The 22,402-nt window shown below is 34.7% G+C and overlaps 2 protein-coding genes across 4 annotated transcripts in view; one reads left to right on the top strand and one right to left on the bottom strand.

Annotated features, from left to right (window-relative positions):
- Positions 1-22,402, bottom strand: part of LOC148239154 (uncharacterized) — a 112,934-nt gene that overhangs the window by 15,373 nt on the left and 75,159 nt on the right. The window lies entirely within an intron of this gene.
- On the top strand, positions 18,789-20,388 carry LOC148239155 (uncharacterized). Its single transcript, XM_088185177.1, has 2 exons — positions 18,789-19,506; positions 19,579-20,388. Exons 1-2 carry the CDS (start codon positions 18,905-18,907, stop codon positions 20,093-20,095), a joined length of 1,119 nt encoding a protein of 372 aa, XP_088041303.1. The 5' UTR covers positions 18,789-18,904; the 3' UTR covers positions 20,096-20,388.

The following is a 22,402-nucleotide window of genomic DNA, read 5'->3' on the forward strand; positions in this document are numbered from 1 at the left end:
CTTAGTTTTTTTGTAAAAGATTAATAAATTATTAAAAATAAAATTCGCTTAATACACTCGGCTAATACAAGCTGAGCCCGCGAGATTAAGGAGAGTTGAATTACGGCAATTACGCGTCGCGTCCAATTAAGGGCGATTTATAGAATTGCCGCGATATATCGCAACCCTTATCCACCGGCGGGTGGCGGTTAAAAATATCCAGAGATGACCACCGGGGGTCGAGGATTATGACAGGTCAGTGCTTCATTATCTGGCCGGGCGTCGGGCATAAGTTACTTTTAATCAGTTACTTATGGGGTGGAAGAGCGGCTGTAAATCAACCCTCCGATAACGTATTGCGTACACTCGCCACGCATAAAATTACGCACTGAAAGCTTAAAAATTACAGCGCAGCGCAAACATAAGTGTAATAAAATTAAGCAATTTAAAAAGCCGTTTTTATCTATAAAAAAAAAATTTTTTATAAATTTAAACTATGCAACACATACAAATAAACTATTGTTGGTGAAAAAATACTGACATGTAAAATAGGAACAGCTGGCTAGTTGGTTTACATATTTTTAGTTAGATGTTATAATGAAAACACGCAGACCATATAGAGGTTATATACATATATATTATAATGGAGTATGTTAAGAGTATACTTTAATAATAAAAAAACACTAGCATGTGAATTAAGATTGTATTAGATATATACAATAATTGAAACGCAATACAATATATCATGGCCAAACGGAGCAAGTTGAAGGTATGTAAGAAACAATGTAACTTCATCTTTCAAAGTCGTAAATATCATAGTAGTTTGCAGCATTGAACCTTTTCAATAATTAATAAATATACTTTAATTAAACTTTGTCTGTTCAATTCCTCATTATATCAAAATTATTTTTTTGTTTTAAGCACACTCTATTAGAAATCGGTCTAAAGGCCATAATGGCAGAAAGCCCTTTGATTGAACCATTGAAATATATATTTAAATTTAAGGTTGTTTCCATCGTAGTCAAAATATTTTTATGGTATTTTCTGGTATGAAAATGACTATAAAAACTAACATAACCGATTAGAGAACCCTGTCAAGTGATAGTCAGATTTGAAAAAAAATAAAACTATAAACCAAAAATTACACAAAAATAAATAGTAATATTTTAACGCTATTCCTAATATTTACTTTATTTTTTAAATATATAAATTAAGGCTGATAACCGCGCAGGCATCTACTTACAATTTGTATATTTAATTTTAGCCTTACTCAAAAATGAAAAACTAAAATAACTATAATAAGCTACTCAGCAAAAATACTATTTATTTGTGAATTAAGACAGCATTAGTAAATGCTAAATAGTGCATACTTAAACAAGGGTACTACTAGATTTTTAGAATCTATGTTAGAAAACACTTGATTTTGAAATAGTTGTTAGTTTATAACTTACATATATACACATAAACTAAGATTTTATTTCAATAAAATAATTTGATTTGTAGTAGGTCCGACTTTTTTATGCTTTCAATATCATCTTGAGACTCCAATACAATTATTATTTATTTACTATGATACTGATCGTTTTTGAGAAAACGTCTCAGTGATATTCCCCTAATGCAGGGGTCGGCAACCTGCGGCTCGCGAGCCGCATGCGGCTCTTTTGACGTCAATATGTGGCTCTCCAGTTCCATGCGCAAATATTAATAATTATTTTATTTTCAAAATTCATAAAAAAGATAATACTGCAAAAAAAACTTTAAACGGGATAAAAACACTCAACAGAGAACAGTGAGAATAGGTGGAGTAGAGAGTATACGGACAGCTGACATTTTTGAAATGTGGCAACACTGTTCTGTTTGTTTAGTTATTGGTGCATATGAATGGTGTTATATGAATAAATAAAATTTCATATTTAAAGCTATTATTTTAAATCAAAAATCAAATTTATATACCTAATCTAAATCAAATACCATAATATTGAAATAAAAATGTTAGTGGCTCTTTAAAAACTGGAAAATTTTGTAAATTGTAACTTTTGGCTCTTCCGTCTCAAAAGGTTGCCGACCCCTGCCCTAATGGGATGATGCGAAAGGTATTTTATTTTGGAACAGATTTTTTGATTATCCCAATGATATGTCAATTTCATCTCGTCTTCAGTCGTGTAACAACCCCGAATTACTAATGAACAATGAATGAGAACAGGTAAAAAAATGTTTTAATGCCGATTTTTTTCAATGTAAGTGAAGTCTAAATAAAATTGAAAGCCAATATATTGCTGACGCTACTGCAGCAGACAAGAAATAAATTTGCAAAACAGTCATAATTATGAAATGTAAAGCAACCAAAAAACTGTACCCAATTATATGAGAGCAAAATAAAAATCTTCATATGAAGCTTACTTTAAATATATATTTTAAAGTTGATATTAAAAGCTTATCGATCACGCGAACCATGAAAACTTTGCGGATTTAAGCTAATCGAAAAGGAACAACGTTTGTTACATAACTTTTATCGAGTTCATTTCTGAGCATGAGAAATTACAAAGGGCATCCGTACTTCAATCGAGTTTTTCGAGTTTTTTTCTGATAGGATTATCTCAGATCATTGCCCGAGTTCCAAGTAAATCCTTTCAAATCTCATAAATTCATATACTGATCATATTTTTACATAATTAAAACTGACGATGATTAATTAATCATTAATATAATAATATAAATATTGATATAAGATTAAGCCCGTTTATTTTGTTCCAGAGTCCCCTTGGTAGCAGAGGAAAATTCCGTAGTAAGTGACCGCAGCGCCTATTTCGAGGGTTGATTAATATTTCGCCATTTGGCGTGCTTTTTGCTGATATTTAAATCCTGAAGAGTATATTTTGTGTGATAAAATCGATGATGTCCGCAACGCAAACGGTCGCCTTCGCCCTTTGCAATTTTAACTGGTCCTTAAAAAGGGCGTTTTATGGGTTTGGTCTGAGTGCTGCGGAATAATTAATTTAAGTATTTCGCAGTCGGGTTGAAACCTCGACGCATTTGCGGTATGTGAAAAACTTCTTCCTACAATTGGAAAATATGTAAATACATTATATTACATGATTTTTTATTCAAAATTTAATATTTCGATTTATCCGACAACTTTTAATATATTACTAATTATAGATGTGGTTTTGAAGGAAACTAGTAATATAGTCAAAATATTTTTTTAAATTAATGCTTTATTTGGATATGAAATACCAAAAGAAAATTAATATTTCTGCTTGAAAATTCAGTGTTTGTACATATATAGTATCTCTATTGATAATCCTAGAGTACATATTTCGAAATAAATTAAACTATCAGCTTTTACAGCGTGGAATTATATACAAATAAAGTACATACACTGCAATCGCTTTGATCCACAAAACCTCCCTTCAAACATTTTTTAATCCAAAAAGTACCAAGCTTATTTATATACCCGCCCGACCGCAGCAATCGGATCATTTTTTCACGCTCGTTCAGGTTTTTCCGCCGGTGGAAAAATCGGTCATTTTTCCGCACAGCCTCTCCCAATCGGACTCTTCATGCGCCGATTTCTCCGTTGACAGTTAGCTTCTGGTCGTGATCGTGATTGATCGACTTGTCGTTCTCTCGACTCTCGATTCGTTCGGTTCTGTCGCACGAACAACGATACATACTATTCGGGTCGTTAGCGAAACTTACCTATATAGTTTGTGCTTTTTTAAAGAACAAAAAAACACTTGTTTCGCGAGCGACGAATCGATAAGAAGGTATTTTTAACCGCGGTATTCTAAATTTACTCGACGCGGTCACGTGATGGTTAATTCTGTAAGTGGATGATTTGCGTCGACGATTTGCAAAATTTGAATACGTTCAAAGAATAATAAATCAATCGTATAAGCACAAGAAAATATTTCAGTATCTAATCAGGCAATCTTCTTCACAAACGTAGTGTATGTATTTCTAAAGAGCGCACAAAGTAAAATACCTGAATATCAACATATGATAGAAACTCAGGATTACTCATTGTTTATTTTGATTACAATTTCTTATCGTCCTTTTGATAACATTTTCTACGCATGTTTACGAGTCGTTATTTTCCAAATTACAAACGGTAACATCAATTGGCTTCACTAAATCGAAACTTTTAATTATGTTATCTCCGTTCATAAAAAAACACTGTCCATATGTCAGCTGCATATTAGCTTTCATTTGTGCCCTTTAATATTTAAAGAAAAGCATAACGAACAATAAAATTCAAGTCCCTAAATGAAAAAAAAAGACAAAATGTATCAACGCGGTTGGTCACAGTGAATATCTATTACCAGTGAAAATATATGTTCACCAATATTTCAGTGAAATCATATCGGAATAAATTTTGAGTACTCCCACAAATGCAGATTCTCTGTTTTTACAGAAATCGCTGTAGATGTGGTCTATTAATAATCTTGCAAAATTTTCAAATGTCACTTTCTAACATTTTTCAGATATTCTTACCTAGCAGAATTTCGTTATATGTTAGATGAAAGTTTAACCAGAAATATAGAAATACCGTCGAGTATAGAGATTTAGTATGCACATCGGCCAAAGTTTGTGATAAGGATTCGTTATTCGGAGCGCGTATCACTTTAATTTTGCGATTTTCGTTCTGTATGACACGCTACTTTTAACGTCTTCGAATATCACTTTTTGTCTAAAATCCCATACTCTTTGCTGTTGGAGAGGATTCAAAAAAAATTATAAGATATATATGTATGTACAATAATAAGTACGGATCGTATCTGTAATTGTATCCTACTGCATATTTGTTGAAGTGTTCTTAAAAAAATACTAAGACCAACAAGGAAGTATCCATAATTTTAAAGTTTTTTGCTTTATTGAATAATGGAATATGGCAAACTATTTACCAATGGTTAATATTTAAAAAACATAATTGTTAAAGTTCTAAATTTGATTAATAAATATCTGCTAAAACCTGCAACATCTATAAAATATAAATATGTCTAAATATGATAATTAGCAAATAAATAATTATGCTTTGAGCAATGACATAATCAGTTCAGCTATTGATTAAAGCACTAATAAAAATGTCATTGAAATATTATTTTCAGTTAATCAATGGAGAATTGCGTGTGTGGGACTTTTCAACCACCTGCATCACAACATAGAGGTCACCATAACGACCACTTAAATAAATGAAAAGAGAAATCTCCCAGACTACAGAGTTATTAACCCGTTTTGAAAGTTTTATTAACACATTACAGGAAGGAACAGAGATCTCGTTACCATAAAAAATATCGCCAATAATTTTAAATATTACACGGACGTCCCGAGACGATAACCACCTATTATCACCGTCAGAAAAAAATACTCTGTACAGGCCGCAAATTTTTGTACTTTTTTAATTACTGGAACCGTGACGGGCGAGGGAGTTTAGTCATTGGAAATTTAGTCGCAATGAATCGCAATTCGGGGGAACAACTTGCATTCCGCGTAAAATAGATCATTCGGCGCCTATTTCGCGCACACTACCGATTAAACAGTATGAATCAATGTCCTAGTGTTGATTTAATTAAATCGTGGCTCAGGAAGTTCAAAGAGACAAGTTCAGGGCTAAATAAGAAGATAACCTAGCGGACACGGAGCAGAAGAAGCGAAGGGAATGTCACGCAAATAAGTGAGTCAGTATGAGAAGATCTTGGCTTGTCGACTCGCAAGCGTTCTGCTGCTATAGCGTTACCAATATCAACTTTGCGTCAAATTTTAAAACTGGACTTGAAAGTACACTAGTGTACAACTGGCACTAAAATGCAATTGCTACAAGATTGAGAAACTTGCTATACATCTAACGTAACTATACCAGTAGTGAAGGAAATGCTTCCTAACAAACTAATATCGCATAGAGATGAACTTTCATGGCCTTCTGCGCCTCTTGATTTTTTATGTGGTTATCTCAAAAGTTGTGTTTACTAGAATAAACCAGCGACACGCGCTTTGTGTCATGGTGTTTCAATGCCAGATTCGAGGAATGCCAGCAGCAAGATGATGGACATTTAGACGACATTATTTTTAAGACATAATTTTTATAATTGTGTTATATCGGTGATATAAACATTCATTATCATACGATCTATATTTTTTTTAGTGAATTTTCAAAAGTTCAAAACTTATGGCCCATGCTATATAAAGAAGCGTGCGCCAGACGATATGTTTTACACTGCGTGTATTACTATTGCCTTTAAACTCGTGGTTACCGATCGCCGAAAAAGCCATCCGAACCATGTTTTGTCTTAAGGCGTGAGCACATTTTGGAGGTGTGTTCAAGAAGCGATGCAATTTGTTCGTAAACACCGAACGTTCGAGCTGTCTCAAACGATCGATATGAATGATACTTGATTATATCGGAAGAGACTGCAGCGACACGGGCAAGCACAGGCAGACTCAAGGAGACTTGCGGAGAGGAGAGGATAATCCTAAAAACATCACAATTTCTATACTTTGCTGAATTGCACTTTTCGAAATAAATTGTTATCATATTTTCCGGCGTCTATTTGGCTGCAAAGTCATCGGTCGCAAAATCCAAAAGTGGTGATCCCCGACGTGAACCAAATCAGAAATGTGCATTGACACGTGTTAGATAATGCCAACGAATTGCAAAATTCTAAAAAACATTTAATGAAACTATTATATTATCATATAATAGATAAAAGTTTAAAAGTTAAGTTAAAAATAATAGAAATACAATTTAGAAGGTTTGTGTGATTCTGGATTATACTGTGGCATGAATAATTTTTTTAAATATGTTAAAAATGTAGATTGAACAATATACAATAGTTAATTTGTTTGCATATGATACTGTATGTATTAACAAAAAGGCTTTCTTTTAACTCAATTATTATGCAACACGTACCACTATTGGTCCAGGGACTCTCAACCTTTTCCTCGTCAATTTTAATTAACGCTCTCGCACACGTTTGACACCTCACACCTGTCACACGAACCCTGACCCGTCGCCAGCCAACTGATTACCCGTCGATTCGGGTCCGGCCAACGCTCTAGCATATTTATCCATAACGACATTGCACCGCACACCAGCGCCGCGTTAATATTCAGACCCACAAATAGGGTTGCGGGTTAGGGGCGGGCAATAAACAACGCCGATTAGGCCACGTGATGAAGTTATTACGCGTTGCATGCCGGCTGCACTTATCTATTGTTTTACGTAATTCAACGCAAACATATCGGCCGCCGTAGTGCGAATTCTCACGCACCCCGTTAAGTTTTACGACGCGCGTTATGGTGTCGCCGCCGGTTATGCGCCAGACACGACAACGCGGACAATGGGACGGACCGTGACGTACGGCCGCTAGGCGGGGGCCGCGCCGGAACGGCGTTGCGGCTCACGCGAGTCACTCAATTTTAACGATGCACGGCAGCTTTGTGCTGACGATGGGTGTTGAACATGTCGCTTGGTAATATTAACGCGGCGCCATATTTTATGTGTGGTTTGGGATGAAATAATTAAAATATTTGCTATTTAACAAAGAAAATTAACTTAGAGCAGGCCTTTATTTCAATAGACGGGCTGAATTTGAAATAATATAGACATTAAGGCGGGTCGACAGATATAAGACGATTTTTCGTAGACATAATTTATTATATAAAAAAAATGGGACGGATAGTTTTTGCGCAAATGCGGACACAATTTTTTGTGACATACGTACATACGCACAGACATATGTATGTATATATAATCATAAGAAAACAAAATCTGGTGTTTCATTAAAATTGAATATTGCAACTTTTTTGCTGAACTCAATACCTTTTAAAATTATTTATGAGTTAAATATCAATAACGCATTAAAGCCTACATATGTTTTTTTAGATCACGCAGAATAAATTATCTTATAATAATATAATTGTATAAATAATTATATTCAATATAATTTATCGATGACGAGCGGTACACACTAACTAACTTAGTAAGCAATAGGAAAATACATAAAAATAATCGTAAAACTAGCAAAATGTGACAAAAATTCACTATATGAGGATACTTTTTGGTGCTAATGGTAGATAATATGTAACTGGCACGAGGGTGAGGCGAGCGAGGCACTTGCCCTAGGACCCTAGGTGAACGATGAAAAATGCGCCGAATTGATAGACAGTGAATTGAAAATTTTCAAAAGCAAAAAATTATAAAAAATTACTCCATTGACCTCTGGTCAAGAATATAACAATAGGGCGAACATGTCTGATGTGTATAAAGATGTACAAGTCATATTTCTATCAGTTTTTTGTAAATTTGACGAATATTGGAATAAATTAATATCCGTATTAAAAACAAATTTGAAAGGTTATACAGATACACGTTAGGCCAAAAGAGCAACCATCAATGTATTCAATCTACGCAATATTGTTATAAATACTATAACCAAAAATAAAAATACACGTGGGCCGCCCATATTTTTTTTAGCACAACAAAACATTTATAATATAGTAAAAAATTACTTATAATATAAAATATAACATATATAATACAAAAATACATTACATTAATAATGGATTAATATTTTAATGTGAAAGTTGTTTTTCAATTTTCTCACTTGAATTTATGATATACATAAGTATTTTCGACGTCATACACCGTAATTGATTTTTTAAATTGCCATCTTTAATTTAAGTATCTTTTTTGAGAAATAAAGATTCACACATAAAAGTTGTTCCAATTATAGCTGTAATGGTCATAGCTAGTTTTTTTAAGTTGAAGAATTTATCATTACAGATATATTTCTGGAGAATGTCTGGAAGTGTAATTCAATACTGTTACTTGGACTCTGCCATTAAACAGGTTATACCGGCAGATTTGTAAGTGCACATTTTGAAGATGAAGATGTCAACTTTAAATATCTTTATTTATTCTTCTTTGAATATTTATTTTGTGCCGTTTATGTCTAATGACTCGGCCGTAAGGTGAGCCGCACAAAAACATTGACTGGGCCGCATGCGGCCCGGGGGCCTCCGTTTAGACTGCCTTAGAGTGTCAGACAAGCGCCACTATTATGACACCAGCGTGCCCTACTGATCACAATACCAAGACGGCGCGTCGCCAAGGATCTACACCCCCAGATAATTTGTCTCAAAAATCCCTAGTAACGTAAAGTTTTTGTTTTCTTAAAATCATATTTTTACAATTCTTTCAGATATTATTTTTCCTGTCATCCGATGACGACATGGACGGTACGTATGAATGCCGAAGCTAAGTCGTTCATTGTAATTCATGTTGATCTTAGAAAAATAGTATGTATGTTATTATACGACCATGAAAAAACCCCAACTCGTCTATTGATTAGCTGTGACGTTTTATATAGTAGAATTGTAGAAGAGCGTTGAGATTTTTACTGAAAGGGGGCAGAGAGCCAAATAAGTTGCAAAATGTATGTTATAAACAATAATACAATTAGTAAGAAAAAATATGTTGCTGCTCATATAGGCTAGCGCAAATTATGAGCCTTTAAATAATTAAAATCATGATGTAACAAAAAACTATAAAATTGCCAATTTCGATATTTATTTTATGTACATAAATTTCGAATGTCACAAGTCATCCGCATTAGTGCCGCACCCCGCGGCTGTCTAATGTATTTATTGTTGTTAAAACATGTTAATCGAGTAATGATATTTAAATAAAATTTTAATAAAAACGATTTTTCGTACCTTTCTTTAGATTGATTGAGCAGTAGAATAAAATAATAAACTATATGTTTAACCCTTAAGTAAATCATAATAAATTAGAAATATTAATTATAGACGTTGAAAATAGATTATTATGGACTGAAATATAAGGAAAATGTTTATGTATGTTCACTGCAACTTGGCGATTGGATTATATAATACAAAGCAAATATATAGTACTATTAATATAGTTGTTATACGTGTGTATACAATAATAAGTTAACAGCACAGTTTAGCTATCAAAGCTAGTTTTCGAGAGAGTTACAAAACTTTCTATAGGTACATAAATAACCCGGTAAATCGACATATTGCTTTAATCGTCTTCGATCGTTGCCTTTGCTGGCAATTTATTATATATTATACAATACATTTGAGTAAATCGGCGACTTTTTAATAACAGTATACAACGTAAACTTAAAAGGAAATTAAGGAAAGCGCGCTGTGAATCTGAAAGCATTCTTCCGCCCCTTTAATAATAATTCTATAATACACGTTATTTAAACAATACGAATACCGCGAATTTTTAGACACATTTCAACCTTGAAAACCATTGCATTACACAAAGGCGAATTATTCCGTGAATTATTACAACGATTCATCATTACGCATTCTAACCGCGAACAATTCCAAAAACGAAGATTGAGAACGAAGAGGGAAATATAATAAAAAATAAATGCTCGAAGAATACTACACGGGGAGGTTTGACGTAATAAAACTTCGCTTTGTTTTCTTGGCAGTTGTTTAAATTGTATGAAAAATGTATGTTGTGTGTGGATGTGCGGAGAGATGTCCCATTTCGGAGGTTGTCCGGATCCGGCGATGACAGGACCTCTGTGTGTGTGTATTAATATCCTTCAAGAAAACTGGAATATCGCGTGTGATAAAATGTTGGCTATCCCGTGAAAAATGGTACTTTTACGTGACAATGGCGCGGTCGCGTCGGATGCCTTGAAAATGCAATTAAAAAAATGTTTTATACTGTGCAAAGTATTTTTTTCGCGAGAATGACACATTGGTCGAGCGAGGGGTGTGTTTTGAGATTAAAATCGACAAAAAATCTAAATTGACGGTGGTTATGTTCGCAATGTTCATGTTGTGTGTTTCGTGTAATTTCACTGAAATATGACTAATTTAAATTGTAACTAAGAGGTATTAAAAACGTGTTTCATTATTATTATGTTTATTTACATGAATAATGAAACGTTATAATAATACATACATTTATAAAAATCTAATTATTTTGAGTAATAACTTTTTGTTGAGAAGCTTAGTGTTTTTTTCTCGTCTGCTCTCTACTTACTTTTATATTATTAATGGCACGAAATAATAAATGTTTACTACATGAATAAAATATAAATTTATAAGTACTAAGCAATAAATCGATTCAAAATATTCGGTAAGAAATAAATAAATATAATATATAATATAAAATATTATTTTTTGTATTATAACATAATTTTTCCCTAGAACATAATAAAAGGGAATGTCCTATATTGAACAAACATACTTATGTATATTATAATAATAATTAAAAATGCACATTTATTACTTAATTTATTCATCTTTTAAAATATATCAAAACTAATATATTTTAAAAGATCAACTGTAAGAGCCAGGCGTTTAGCCAATATTTTTCTAACTGTGTTTAAGTCATTTATTTATTTTAATAACTATACTTTCGTTAAGACATCTGTAGAATTCAATTACTATTAAATACATGACTTTTACTATTTATTTAGTGTGTTTGTTGGATTATTTTAAAATAATATTATTGATTAGGCTGTCTAAAAGAATTAGCTTAGATAAGTATATTTTCTAAAAAGGCAAATGTACATCTAATTAAAATAGACTAAGTGTAGTATTAGGGTATTTTGTTGATAGTCAAAAAAACTTCTTATAGTCCAGTCAAATAAGGGTTTAACCTCGGAATGAAAGATAACAAGCTGAAATTTTGCAGAGACCTTTGTTTTGGCGTTCTAAATATATGGTGAAAAGTCTCAAAATGTATCGTGTCTGCTAATCAAGATATTAAAGGTCAAAGGTCATAAAAATCGTTTTTTTTTGCAAATATCTCGCCTCTTTTGCGTCGCATGTCATTAAATGTTTAACAAAACTTATATAAAATAAAATTTTCTACAAGTTTGTTATTATTTATTTCTTCGTATGGTTAATGGTTTTCGAGATATAGCGCGGGGAGTGGGAAGCGCGCATCCGTTTATAGGATAACGCTATGTAAACTACGGAGCCAGAGTTACCTGTACATTCTTCCACAGTTTCGTAGAAAACATCGCAAATTGTTATCTGCTGAATGAACCCATCTAAAGCATTATAACTTTCAATCTTCATATCTTCAAAAATCATCATCGATAATGCAAAAAGTAATACGTATGGTCTCTGATACTTCTTGCAAAAGCGGGACAATCCAACATTTTGTCGACAGAATTCGATGCATAAATTGTACTGAGAGCTTCCTTGATTCCGCTTCCATTCATTATATACTCTATGCATCCAATAAAAGACATAAGCATATGAAAGCCTCCTAGTTTCACAACTACTCTGGACAAGTCTGAGCTAGCATCTAAAGCTGCTACGATTTCACGTGCTTTTATGTACAACGGCTGATCAAAAGTTATTAAGCATGTTCTTTGTTCATGTTTCTTGGCAGTGTTTATAGCGCACTGTAATGTAGTGTAAATTGTGTCCATATTACTCACAGGATGAAGAATAGAAGTAAGAAACAGAATCCGAGAAGTTACAAAGTTCTCATTGTTTTTTGTAAGTTGTTCAATAAATCCATTCCACCCTGGCAACGGTGAGATATTTTTCCATTTTCCGTACTTCCACAACAAATCAACTACATTAAATACTTGTTCGGTTAGTTCTTCTACATCATTAAAATTTTGAACTTGAATCTCTTGCTCAATCCGGGTACGACATGATTTTCATACACTAGAAGGGGTATATGTGATAGTGCTGCTAACTTCTTTGCACTTGGTTTTGTTGTAAATTTCTTTATGCCGTCATCAGATATAACTTCAGATTTTGGAGTTATTATTTTTATCATTCCCATTATATGAACAGTATTATAGCCATCAAGAGTATAAATATTTTTCTGCATTATCTGCTGCATACTGTACTAAGGCACTTGACTATGATGGTTGATTACGAGGCTGTGGGTGATAAACAGCTGAAATTTAACATTTTACAGTATCACTATATGAAGCGAAAAAACCTAAACTTGACAAAACATCCAAAAGTCTTTTTGGATGTTTGGCCTATCTGTATTTTTTCTATGAAGAAATACAGATAGGCCTATTAATAACTGCGAAGAAAAGGACCGTTTTCGTATGGAAGTCATTATAGCTGTGTATTTCGTTTTAAAATGCCCCGTCTTTCCTTTTCTGTTCTTTATAATAACTTCTTGCAGAAAATGTAATAAAGTTTTCGGAATTTCTTCATTAATATTTTACTCGGGGGCGGATAAGACTTGGTCTCAACAACAGAAGATCGAATATCTTCTCTAATAATCGCCGCAGCAGCTTCCACTACGCGCAAGTGTTCTTCTTCCGAAGTGCCTTTTTTATTTTCATACCAAGCTATGGATAAAACTTAAGCTTGAGCATCGCGAAAAGAAAAAATAATCCAATCTTCGTTATAATTATAATATCAGTTAAATATTTTTCTCTTAATTTGGAAATGATCTTCTTATCATCTGGTACATACTCCGTAAGGACATCTCTCAACTCTTTCAATTTTTTCGCACAAATTTCTTGTCGAGCAATATTTCATTTTTAATTCCTAATAATACAATGAAGAAAGTAATAAAATTATGGTTTGCCGAGACCACTTTTTTCACGATTGTTTACTTTTTCAAAGCATATACCAAGTTAAGCAGGTAGAAATACTCGCTGGATTCTATAAACGGATGTACGCCTCCCACTCTTCGCGCTATATCTCAAAAACGGTTAATGATACAAAACAAATATTATAACTAAACTTGTAGATAATTTTATGCTTTACAAGTTTTGTGAAGCATCTAATGACGTGCAACGCATAAAACGCGAGATATTTGCAAAAAACAAATTTTGTGACCTTTGACCTTTGATATCTTGATTAGCAGACACGATATTCTATGAGACTTTTCACCCTGTCCTTAGAACATCAAAACGAAGGTCTGTGCAAAATTTCAGCTTGGTATCTTTCATTCCGAGGTTTAGCCTTTATTTCGCCTTATTTGACTGGACTATTAAATTTGTTTTAATTTTGCATCATAGGAGCTTCTTCAATATTGCTATCAAAATATACATTAAATATGATTATTGCTTACTTATTTATCCTACATGATTTATCGAAACAGTTCATCACTTTTTTATAATGTATTAATGTAATATATTACTATTAGTAACTATACGATGCTATTACTGTTTCGCAACCTATTTTCACACAATACACCAGAGATACATAAAATAGTAATATATAATCTTTAAAACAAAGCACAAGGAAAAACTTAGTTCAAATTTTGCATATAATCAATTAATATGGAAGCTATAATATACACAAGAAATTGAATTAGCCTCCTATGAACAGCTCGAGTTCCTAAAATTCCACAACAATCGCCGTCTTACTAGGATCCAAAAGGGGCGTTAAATTCCAGGATTGTCCACGACATTCCAAGACGGGTGACAACCCTAGTTACGACGCTTTAGTGTAATATACGATCCACTATCATAGCTCAAAGCTTCTGCTTCTTTTGTGCACATATTTTGTTTCAATAGTTAAATTTCCACTAGATACTAAACCAAGTTAAAAGTATGTGCATGTGTTTACTTTTATATATGTATTTGCAAAATTACACAAGACCGCAGTACATTTAAACATTACCACTAACAAACACACATTTTACGTCGCAAGATATAATTACTACCACCCTCGCCCACCCCACGAGAATAAATATAAAAGCGCTAATTTACGACACAATATGCGTTTTATTATACAAGACCGATCACGCCACTGACTGCCCGCCTCGCCGATTGGCGAAAAATAAAATATATAGTTGGTACGTACGATACTACTACATTACGGTATATTTCGGCAGCAGGCTCCCCTCTCGGTACTTATTCTGGGGTAAAATGCGCCCAGTGGGTCAGTGTGGCGCGAGGTCGTTTTAATTCCCGGCAATAAATCGAAAAAGACCACCATTAACGGCGATTGTAAAACTTTAGCTTTGCGTAAAGTGCACGCGATTCTACTACATGTTTTCGAATATATCTATATATGTAGGCAAGTTTATAAATCGGGGAATAAACATCGTTAGTGTAACTTGAAAATAGAAATAATGCTAGTATTGTTCTTGATGATCTTAAATAATATTTTTTCATCTTAAAAGGAATTAAATGTAATTCAATATTTTTACTTTATTGTATTTAATGATTAAAAATTATTCAGTCGGCATGTGATACACAAAGTCGGGTTTTAAACCTTAAACTAAATATTAAAATATGGCACCACCGTGAGAAAACTTTTAAAAGTATTTGTGGCAAACGCCTTGAGTACATAATACATGCATTAGTGATTGCCGTCCAAACAGCCATTGTAATTTGCTCTAAAGGCCAACGCCAATTTGTTTCAGAACTCACCACTCTTCTGTAATTATCCGTTCTACTAAAAGAGGCCGGAAAAATCTTCTATAGAGGGAGACATGGTATACGGTAGTGAGGGCAACCTCAAACACTCCCTCAAACTTATAATAAACCTGTACCAACTGAGTCAATCAGATATATAATTAATACCTACAAGTAAATATTAATCACCAGACAAAGTCTGGGTATCGGTGACATCTATATTAATAATTATATATTTTTATGCGTAATATAATTCATAATCAATAGATGTCACTGCAGCTGGGGCCGTTTTTTTTATTAATAGCACATTTTTTATAAATAAAAATTCGAGTGCCGCTGCTGGGGCTCGAACCCGTAATATCAGAGTTACTAGTCTAAGACGCTATACACTACGCTATTCCGTCTTTATAAAAATATTGCTAGCTATTTTTAATGTAATACAGTCTTTTCAATTTTATAAATTGTTCAAATAACCTACAAGACATTGAAATTTTTTTTTTAAGATTACAGTGCAATATTCTATTAATCTGTTTAATTAACATCGCGATCATCATCCCAAAAAGCTTATTATAAATTTAAAAATACTACGGTTACATCGGGGCAACTTGTTTTTCTTTACAGACCTAATTTTATAAATTAATTCCTGTTGAATATTGTTATCGTACCTGTTCATAGTTATTAGACTAACGCTTTTCATAGCACAATAAAAGAAAGGATGTGACTATTTGCACTTACTATAGGTACGAATTGTTGCCTATTTGCACCTAAAGTAAGTACGTTAGTCTAGTGGCGAAGCTAGGGACTGCTCTGGGCGGCACTTGCTTGGGTGCGGCATTTTCACGATGAAAGGACCGTTCGTGTAGTTTGGTTCTTAAACTGAATACGCTAAAACATGACCCAGCCGCTAATAAAATGCCCCCTCTATTTTTGTATATTAAAATATTTTTGGCTGGCCTAAAAATTTGGTCAGTTTCTTAGAATCATTAAAAATCAAAGTTACACCAGATATTCCCTGTTGTTTTTTTGAGTTGAGCACGTGCTAAAATAACAAAATTTCTAATAATAATTAACATGTTTTATCAAACTTGAAAATTGTTTTGCACATTTTTTGTTTTTACATATTTGAAGGGTATGTAACGTAGCTAAGAAGGGGAGGGGCTTAAAATGGGTCGCCTGCTTCGGAAAGTTTTGCCATATTGAAGACATGGTTTAAGTTACAGATTTTTAGAAAAGGTCGGATTTTGTATTAAATAAATGTATAGGGTGGAAACAAAGTTGAAGATCACTCCGGGCATAAGTGGTGGTTTTAAACTGATAGTTATATACACAACTTCTTAAATTCTGTACGCCACTAGCGAATTTTGTTTTAAAGAAGAGTTTTAGGGTGACATGTCCACTGTTATGAACCTACATGTACTGGATCATTATAATTGCTTGATACATTTTAACTGGCCTAGATTAATAATTATATTCATACTATTGAAAATATAACTTTACTGTAACAGTTTCGAAACGTCCATTTGCTGTTAAAACCCAAACCAAATCTAAAGAAAGTTCTAAGCTAATTCTAATTTTTGAACTTCCATTAGACTACTTGGTTAATGTTAGGTTTGGGTTTGAACAGCAAATGTACGTTTCGCAACCATCAAATTGATATATACATATATATACAGATATTTTAAAATAGCATATAATGTGAGCCTCTTAAAATTGGTCTTGAATTTAAAAAAAAAATAGATTGCCACACCGTTAATCAACTAATGAATAAGTGAGTTTATATATGTTAGTATATATAAGTATTACACACAACAACAACAACATAATGGACAATTCTTATACTTGATACATAAGGGTGCAAATAGCCAATAATTTGCACCTACTGTAGGTGCAAATAGCTAACAATTTGTACAAATAGCCACATCCTAAAAAAATATATTATTTTTTTATATTGTAGTGGTATTTTTGCTTACTACAGAAAACTTTCTAACAAATAATTTTATGGTTGGAAAAGAAGAGAAAGTTGCAATGTCCAAATCATAGATACTCAATTACAATAAAAGATTTTTGCATAAGTTTATAACTAACTCTTAAAATTATTATTATTATTAATTCGGTTAAAAAATATTAAAGAAATCTTTCTGCTACACCCGATATATTGTAAACGTACATCACGTATCCCACATATGTAAAAATAAATAGACGCAAGGGTTGTCAGGTTTTGAGGCTGGCAGGAATTTCACGGATCGTTGCGCGTCACCGGAGTTCCAACCCTTGGGAGACGCCGAGGGACACTTACCTGTTTAAGCAAAACCCCGGCGATAGACAGCTAAGGGTTAAAGGGCGCGCGACCCGCAACGCGCCAAGATTAAAAGAATACGATAAAAGAACGACAAATTATTTTCAATCCTTACGCTGTTAACGCCGGATAAAAGATGGCGTCACATTCGTCATCTAATTAAAAGGGGCTGCGCCTATAACGCTATCTAGTATGTATCCGTAGATGGGGGGTGAAATTAATCAATAATCAATTAACCTTTCGGGTGTAACATATTAAATGGCGAATAATTATCCGGCGGAGCGATAGACAATTATTCGAAGATAAATTGAGACGCGGAAGGAGATCAGCTCCGCTGTAGCAGAAGGTGCTTTGTGACGTCAAAGGATAATCATCCCGTCATTAATTAGCAATAGACGGGTCTTAAATTTCGCATATTGTTTGCGCAAATTGAAGGCTGGTATAGAACGTTTGTAAAATTAAAACATCTCCGTGGTTGGTGAGCGACTTGAACAGCTTATATACATATTAATAGTCGGACAATATTTAAAAACCAATGCCAACCGTATTTGTTCTACGTACATCCGCTGAATTGACAACCGCAGCCCATTCGCTATACAACAGAGAATTTCAGTTAGTTTTATTACAAAACAGCAGACAAAAAAAATATGAACAACATAAAACCCATGTCGCATATTCTGTGTTCCATGCAATGGCTGCATACAACGATCTGTGAGGGTATTTTATGTTAGCTGAATTATTTTTTTCAATGCGCGACTAAGTAAAATTTACATTATAGTATTATATATATGGCCGGTAGATGAATTTGATCAAAAGTGGTTAATATGTAAGAAATTAAATAGAAAAATATTTGACAGTTGACATTATTTAATCTACTATATTATAAGAAAGATTTAATTCAAGGCTTATCAAGCAAGACAATTTTTTAACACTCTAAAATCCATTTTTTTTAATAAAACCCTGCGCAACAGTTTTAATAAAACCACTATTGCTTAATCAAAAAATAATATTTCGGCTTATTAAATTAGAAATGAACACCGTTTCGAATTAATACATTGCAAACCGAGCTTATTTATGAAAATTAGAACCTGAACTTATTTTTTGTATACCATCATAACTTTTTAATTAGTTAACGTCAAATTATAAATACATTTTGGACTTCGCTCTGTGCTGTTGCCGCGGACGCACGCTTCCACGCGCCGCTCCGCTGCCGTACAAAGTCAAGACTCCTATCATCTCAACCACGCCCACTGCAATTGGACACAGGATTGGCGCCATGAAGAAGGCGCGAAAACGGACCATCGGAACAATGAAGGCGTTCCTTAACGCTCCTTCGGCGTCAACAACAACATTGGATCAGGAATGGCAGTTGCCGAAAAAAACAGCTCGGCCATCAACAGAAGGGAAAAACACTGTCACTTTGAGCCAGAACCGGTTCGATAAGCTCCCGGAAGTGATAAACAACAAGCGGCTGAGAATCCCGCCTGTTATTGTAGAAGTATCAGGCACACACTTGCAAACGATCGACTTGATCAAGTCGATCATCAAGTCACCGCAATTCACGCTGCGTTACACCGGAAGGGGTAATGCGGCCGTGAGCTGTGCATCTCTCGAACTTCGAGCCCTACTAATGGAGGGGCTAAAGGGCCAACGCGCCTTCCATACCTTCACCACCGATCAAGACAAAACGGTCAAATCTGTCTTAAAAGGGCTCCCAGAGATCCCCATCGAAGACATCGCCGCTGACCTCGAGCGGCAAGGATTAAGTGTCGTCAAGGTGACGACAATGAAAACAAAATCTGAGACTCCAGGCAGCTCTCGGCTCTACCTCGTCCAATTTACCTCGGACACCACCACTACAAACATAAGAAGCATCCGGTACGTTTGCTTCACTAAGGTCATACTTGATAAGTATAGGCGTAACACCGGACATCTTACTCAATGTTTTAGGTGCCAGAACTACGGACACGCAGCGAAGAATTGCCAACGACCTCCGAGATGCGTCAAATGCACGGGCAACCACGCCACGATGGATTGTGCCAAAAAGGACCGCGAGACACCGGCCAAATGCACTGGATGTGGAGCAGATCACCCAGCCAACTTCAAGGACTGCCCACGGCGGGTAGAGTACCTCCAGCTGACAAAGAAACGTCAGCAGAGACCAGCGACTGCGATACCTGCCACGCCTAAACCTTCGTTTACCCTGGAGCAGGATCAGTTTCCTGCTTTACGGCCAGTAAAACCAGCGCTTGAAAAACCATCCGTCGCCCCAAAGTTCGCACGAAGCAAAACGCCACTGAGGCCGCCAACCAAGAATTCCGAAGAAACCACTGCTGAACCCATGTCCACATCGGATCTCCGTAAGATGCTGATGGTGCTCCAGGAGATTAGGGTGAAGGCCGGCAGGTGCGCCAGCAAAATGGAAATCGCCATCATGATGGTTGAATATCTTGATGTCCTCTTCTAAGCTGGACATCAATATATTGACGTGGAATTCCCGTGGAATCCGAAACAAAATCGGTGAGCTGGAGCTGTTAATCAGTGAGTACAATATTGACATTGTCGTAGTTACCGAAACTTTCCTTAAACCTCACATAAACGTTTACATACCGGACTTTACCTGCCTCCGGAGGGACCGACTCTCAAGGCCAGGTGGAGGTGTCGCGATATTTGTTAAAAAATCTATTAAGCACGCGCGAATTTGCCCTAACACTATTAACCTAGAAACCGTCGCAATACAAATTAAAAATAAAAATAAAATAATAATGATTGCCGCCGGGTATAATTCTCCCGGAGATGAGTTGCTTCGGAGTGACCTCGATGCTGTGTTTGGACAGGAGAATTCAGTTATACTAACTGGAGACTTCAATGCCAGGCACTCGCATTGGAGTTGCTCTGGCTCGAATCGATCCGGAACGACAGTCTTTAATTACTTAAATAATACCGATACAGTAGTATACTTTCCAAACTCACCAACGCATCACCCGACCAATAACATGACGCCGTCAACTCTTGACATCGCATTGGTCAAGGGTAACTTTCGAATATCCAAAATGCACTGTATCCAGGCTCTGTCTTCGGATCACCTCCCGGTGTTTTTTACTCTGGAGGGTGAAGTCGAGATAGTCTCTGAGATCTCATTTGATTATACAAAAGCTGATTGGAAAGGTTTTAAAAATAATATTGAAAGACGCATTCCGTTAATGCGCGAAAACTATAAAATTTCAGAAACTAAAATAATAGACGACGATATAAATAACCTTTTATCCGTAATAGAGCAGGCAAAAATTGCCTTTGTCCCTACGCGTAAATACATGTTAAATAAAATTGTACCTACACCGGAAATTCTAGAATTTATTAAATTTAAAAACAAAATACGAAAAATGTGGCAAAAAACTAAAAAACCGCACCTAAAAACAATAATAAATAAAGTAACCCACTTAATTCGCGTTAAAATCCAAAAATTAAAAAACGACAACTGGACGCGTAAACTTCAAAAATTGCACCCCGCGGATAATTCCCTTTGGAAAATAACGAAATCGATTAAAAATAAACGTTCGGAAATTCCCCCATTAAAAACTGGAAACAGCGTTGCCAATACTTGCCAGGAAAAAGCGGACTTGTTGGCAAACGCTTTTGCCACATCATTTGTGCTCACACGTGACCTCAGTCACACAAACACAGAAAGAAGAGTTAAGAGTGCAATTCAAAAAATTGAAAAATCAGATTTAGATATAAATTTAATTAACAATGTTACTCCTTTAGAAATTTTAAATATCGTCAAACAGCTTAAAAACCAAAAAAGTCCTGGACTCGATAGATTAAATAATATTCTCATTAAGCAACTCCCATTTAAGTGCTTTCAATTCTTATCAAACATTTTTAATGCATGCCTATCTTTAGGGTATTTCCCCGCTATTTGGAAAACAGCAAAAATTCATCCCATTAAAAAACCTGGTAAAGACCCGACTATTCCAATTAATTATCGCCCGATAAGCTTACTTTCATCAATTAGTAAAATCTTCGAAAAAATAATATTGATAAGGCTTAAAGAATCACTTAATAAAAAACTAATAAATGAACAGTTCGGTTTTCGAGAAAAGCACTCAACCACTCACCAACTTAACAGACTGACTGAGCACATATCTGCCAACTTTAACATGAAAAAAAGCACAGGCTTAATTATGGTAGATGTGGAAAAAGCGTTCGATACTGTGTGGCATGATGGACTTATATACAAGTTGTCCAAGTATGAAGCCCCTGGCTATCTTCTCCACATTATCCGCTCATACCTGAAAGACAGAAGCTATGTTGTTTCACTAAATAATGAAATATCGTCTCCGCGTAAAATACCAGCTGGAGTACCACAGGGAAGTTTGCTCGGGCCGTTTCTATTCATATTGTATACAAACGACATTCCCATCCTAAAAAACACCCACCTCTCCATGTATGCTGACGATACAGCCATACTAACCAGTTCCCACGGTCTTAAACAAATTTCAATTAGATTACAAAAATCCCTGAAAAACTTAAATACTTACTTTAAAAAATGGAAAATTAAAATAAACGAAAACAAAACAGAAGCCATAATTTTTACAACCCGTCGACAACCTTTACCCCCACCCCTTAAAAGTGAGGAAGGCACTCTCATAGCATGGAGAAAGAGCGTTAAATACCTAGGCATCCACCTGGACTCCAAGCTTAAATTTAACCAACACTTAAAAGAACTCCGATCGAAAGGGCTAACCGCTATCGCTGCTCTTCGACCAATATT

This window comes from Plectrocnemia conspersa, unplaced genomic scaffold (assembly GCF_051122295.1).
Source record: "Plectrocnemia conspersa isolate PC_06_02 unplaced genomic scaffold, ASM5112229v1 ptg000001l, whole genome shotgun sequence".
NCBI classification, from domain to species: domain Eukaryota; kingdom Metazoa; phylum Arthropoda; class Insecta; order Trichoptera; family Polycentropodidae; genus Plectrocnemia; species Plectrocnemia conspersa.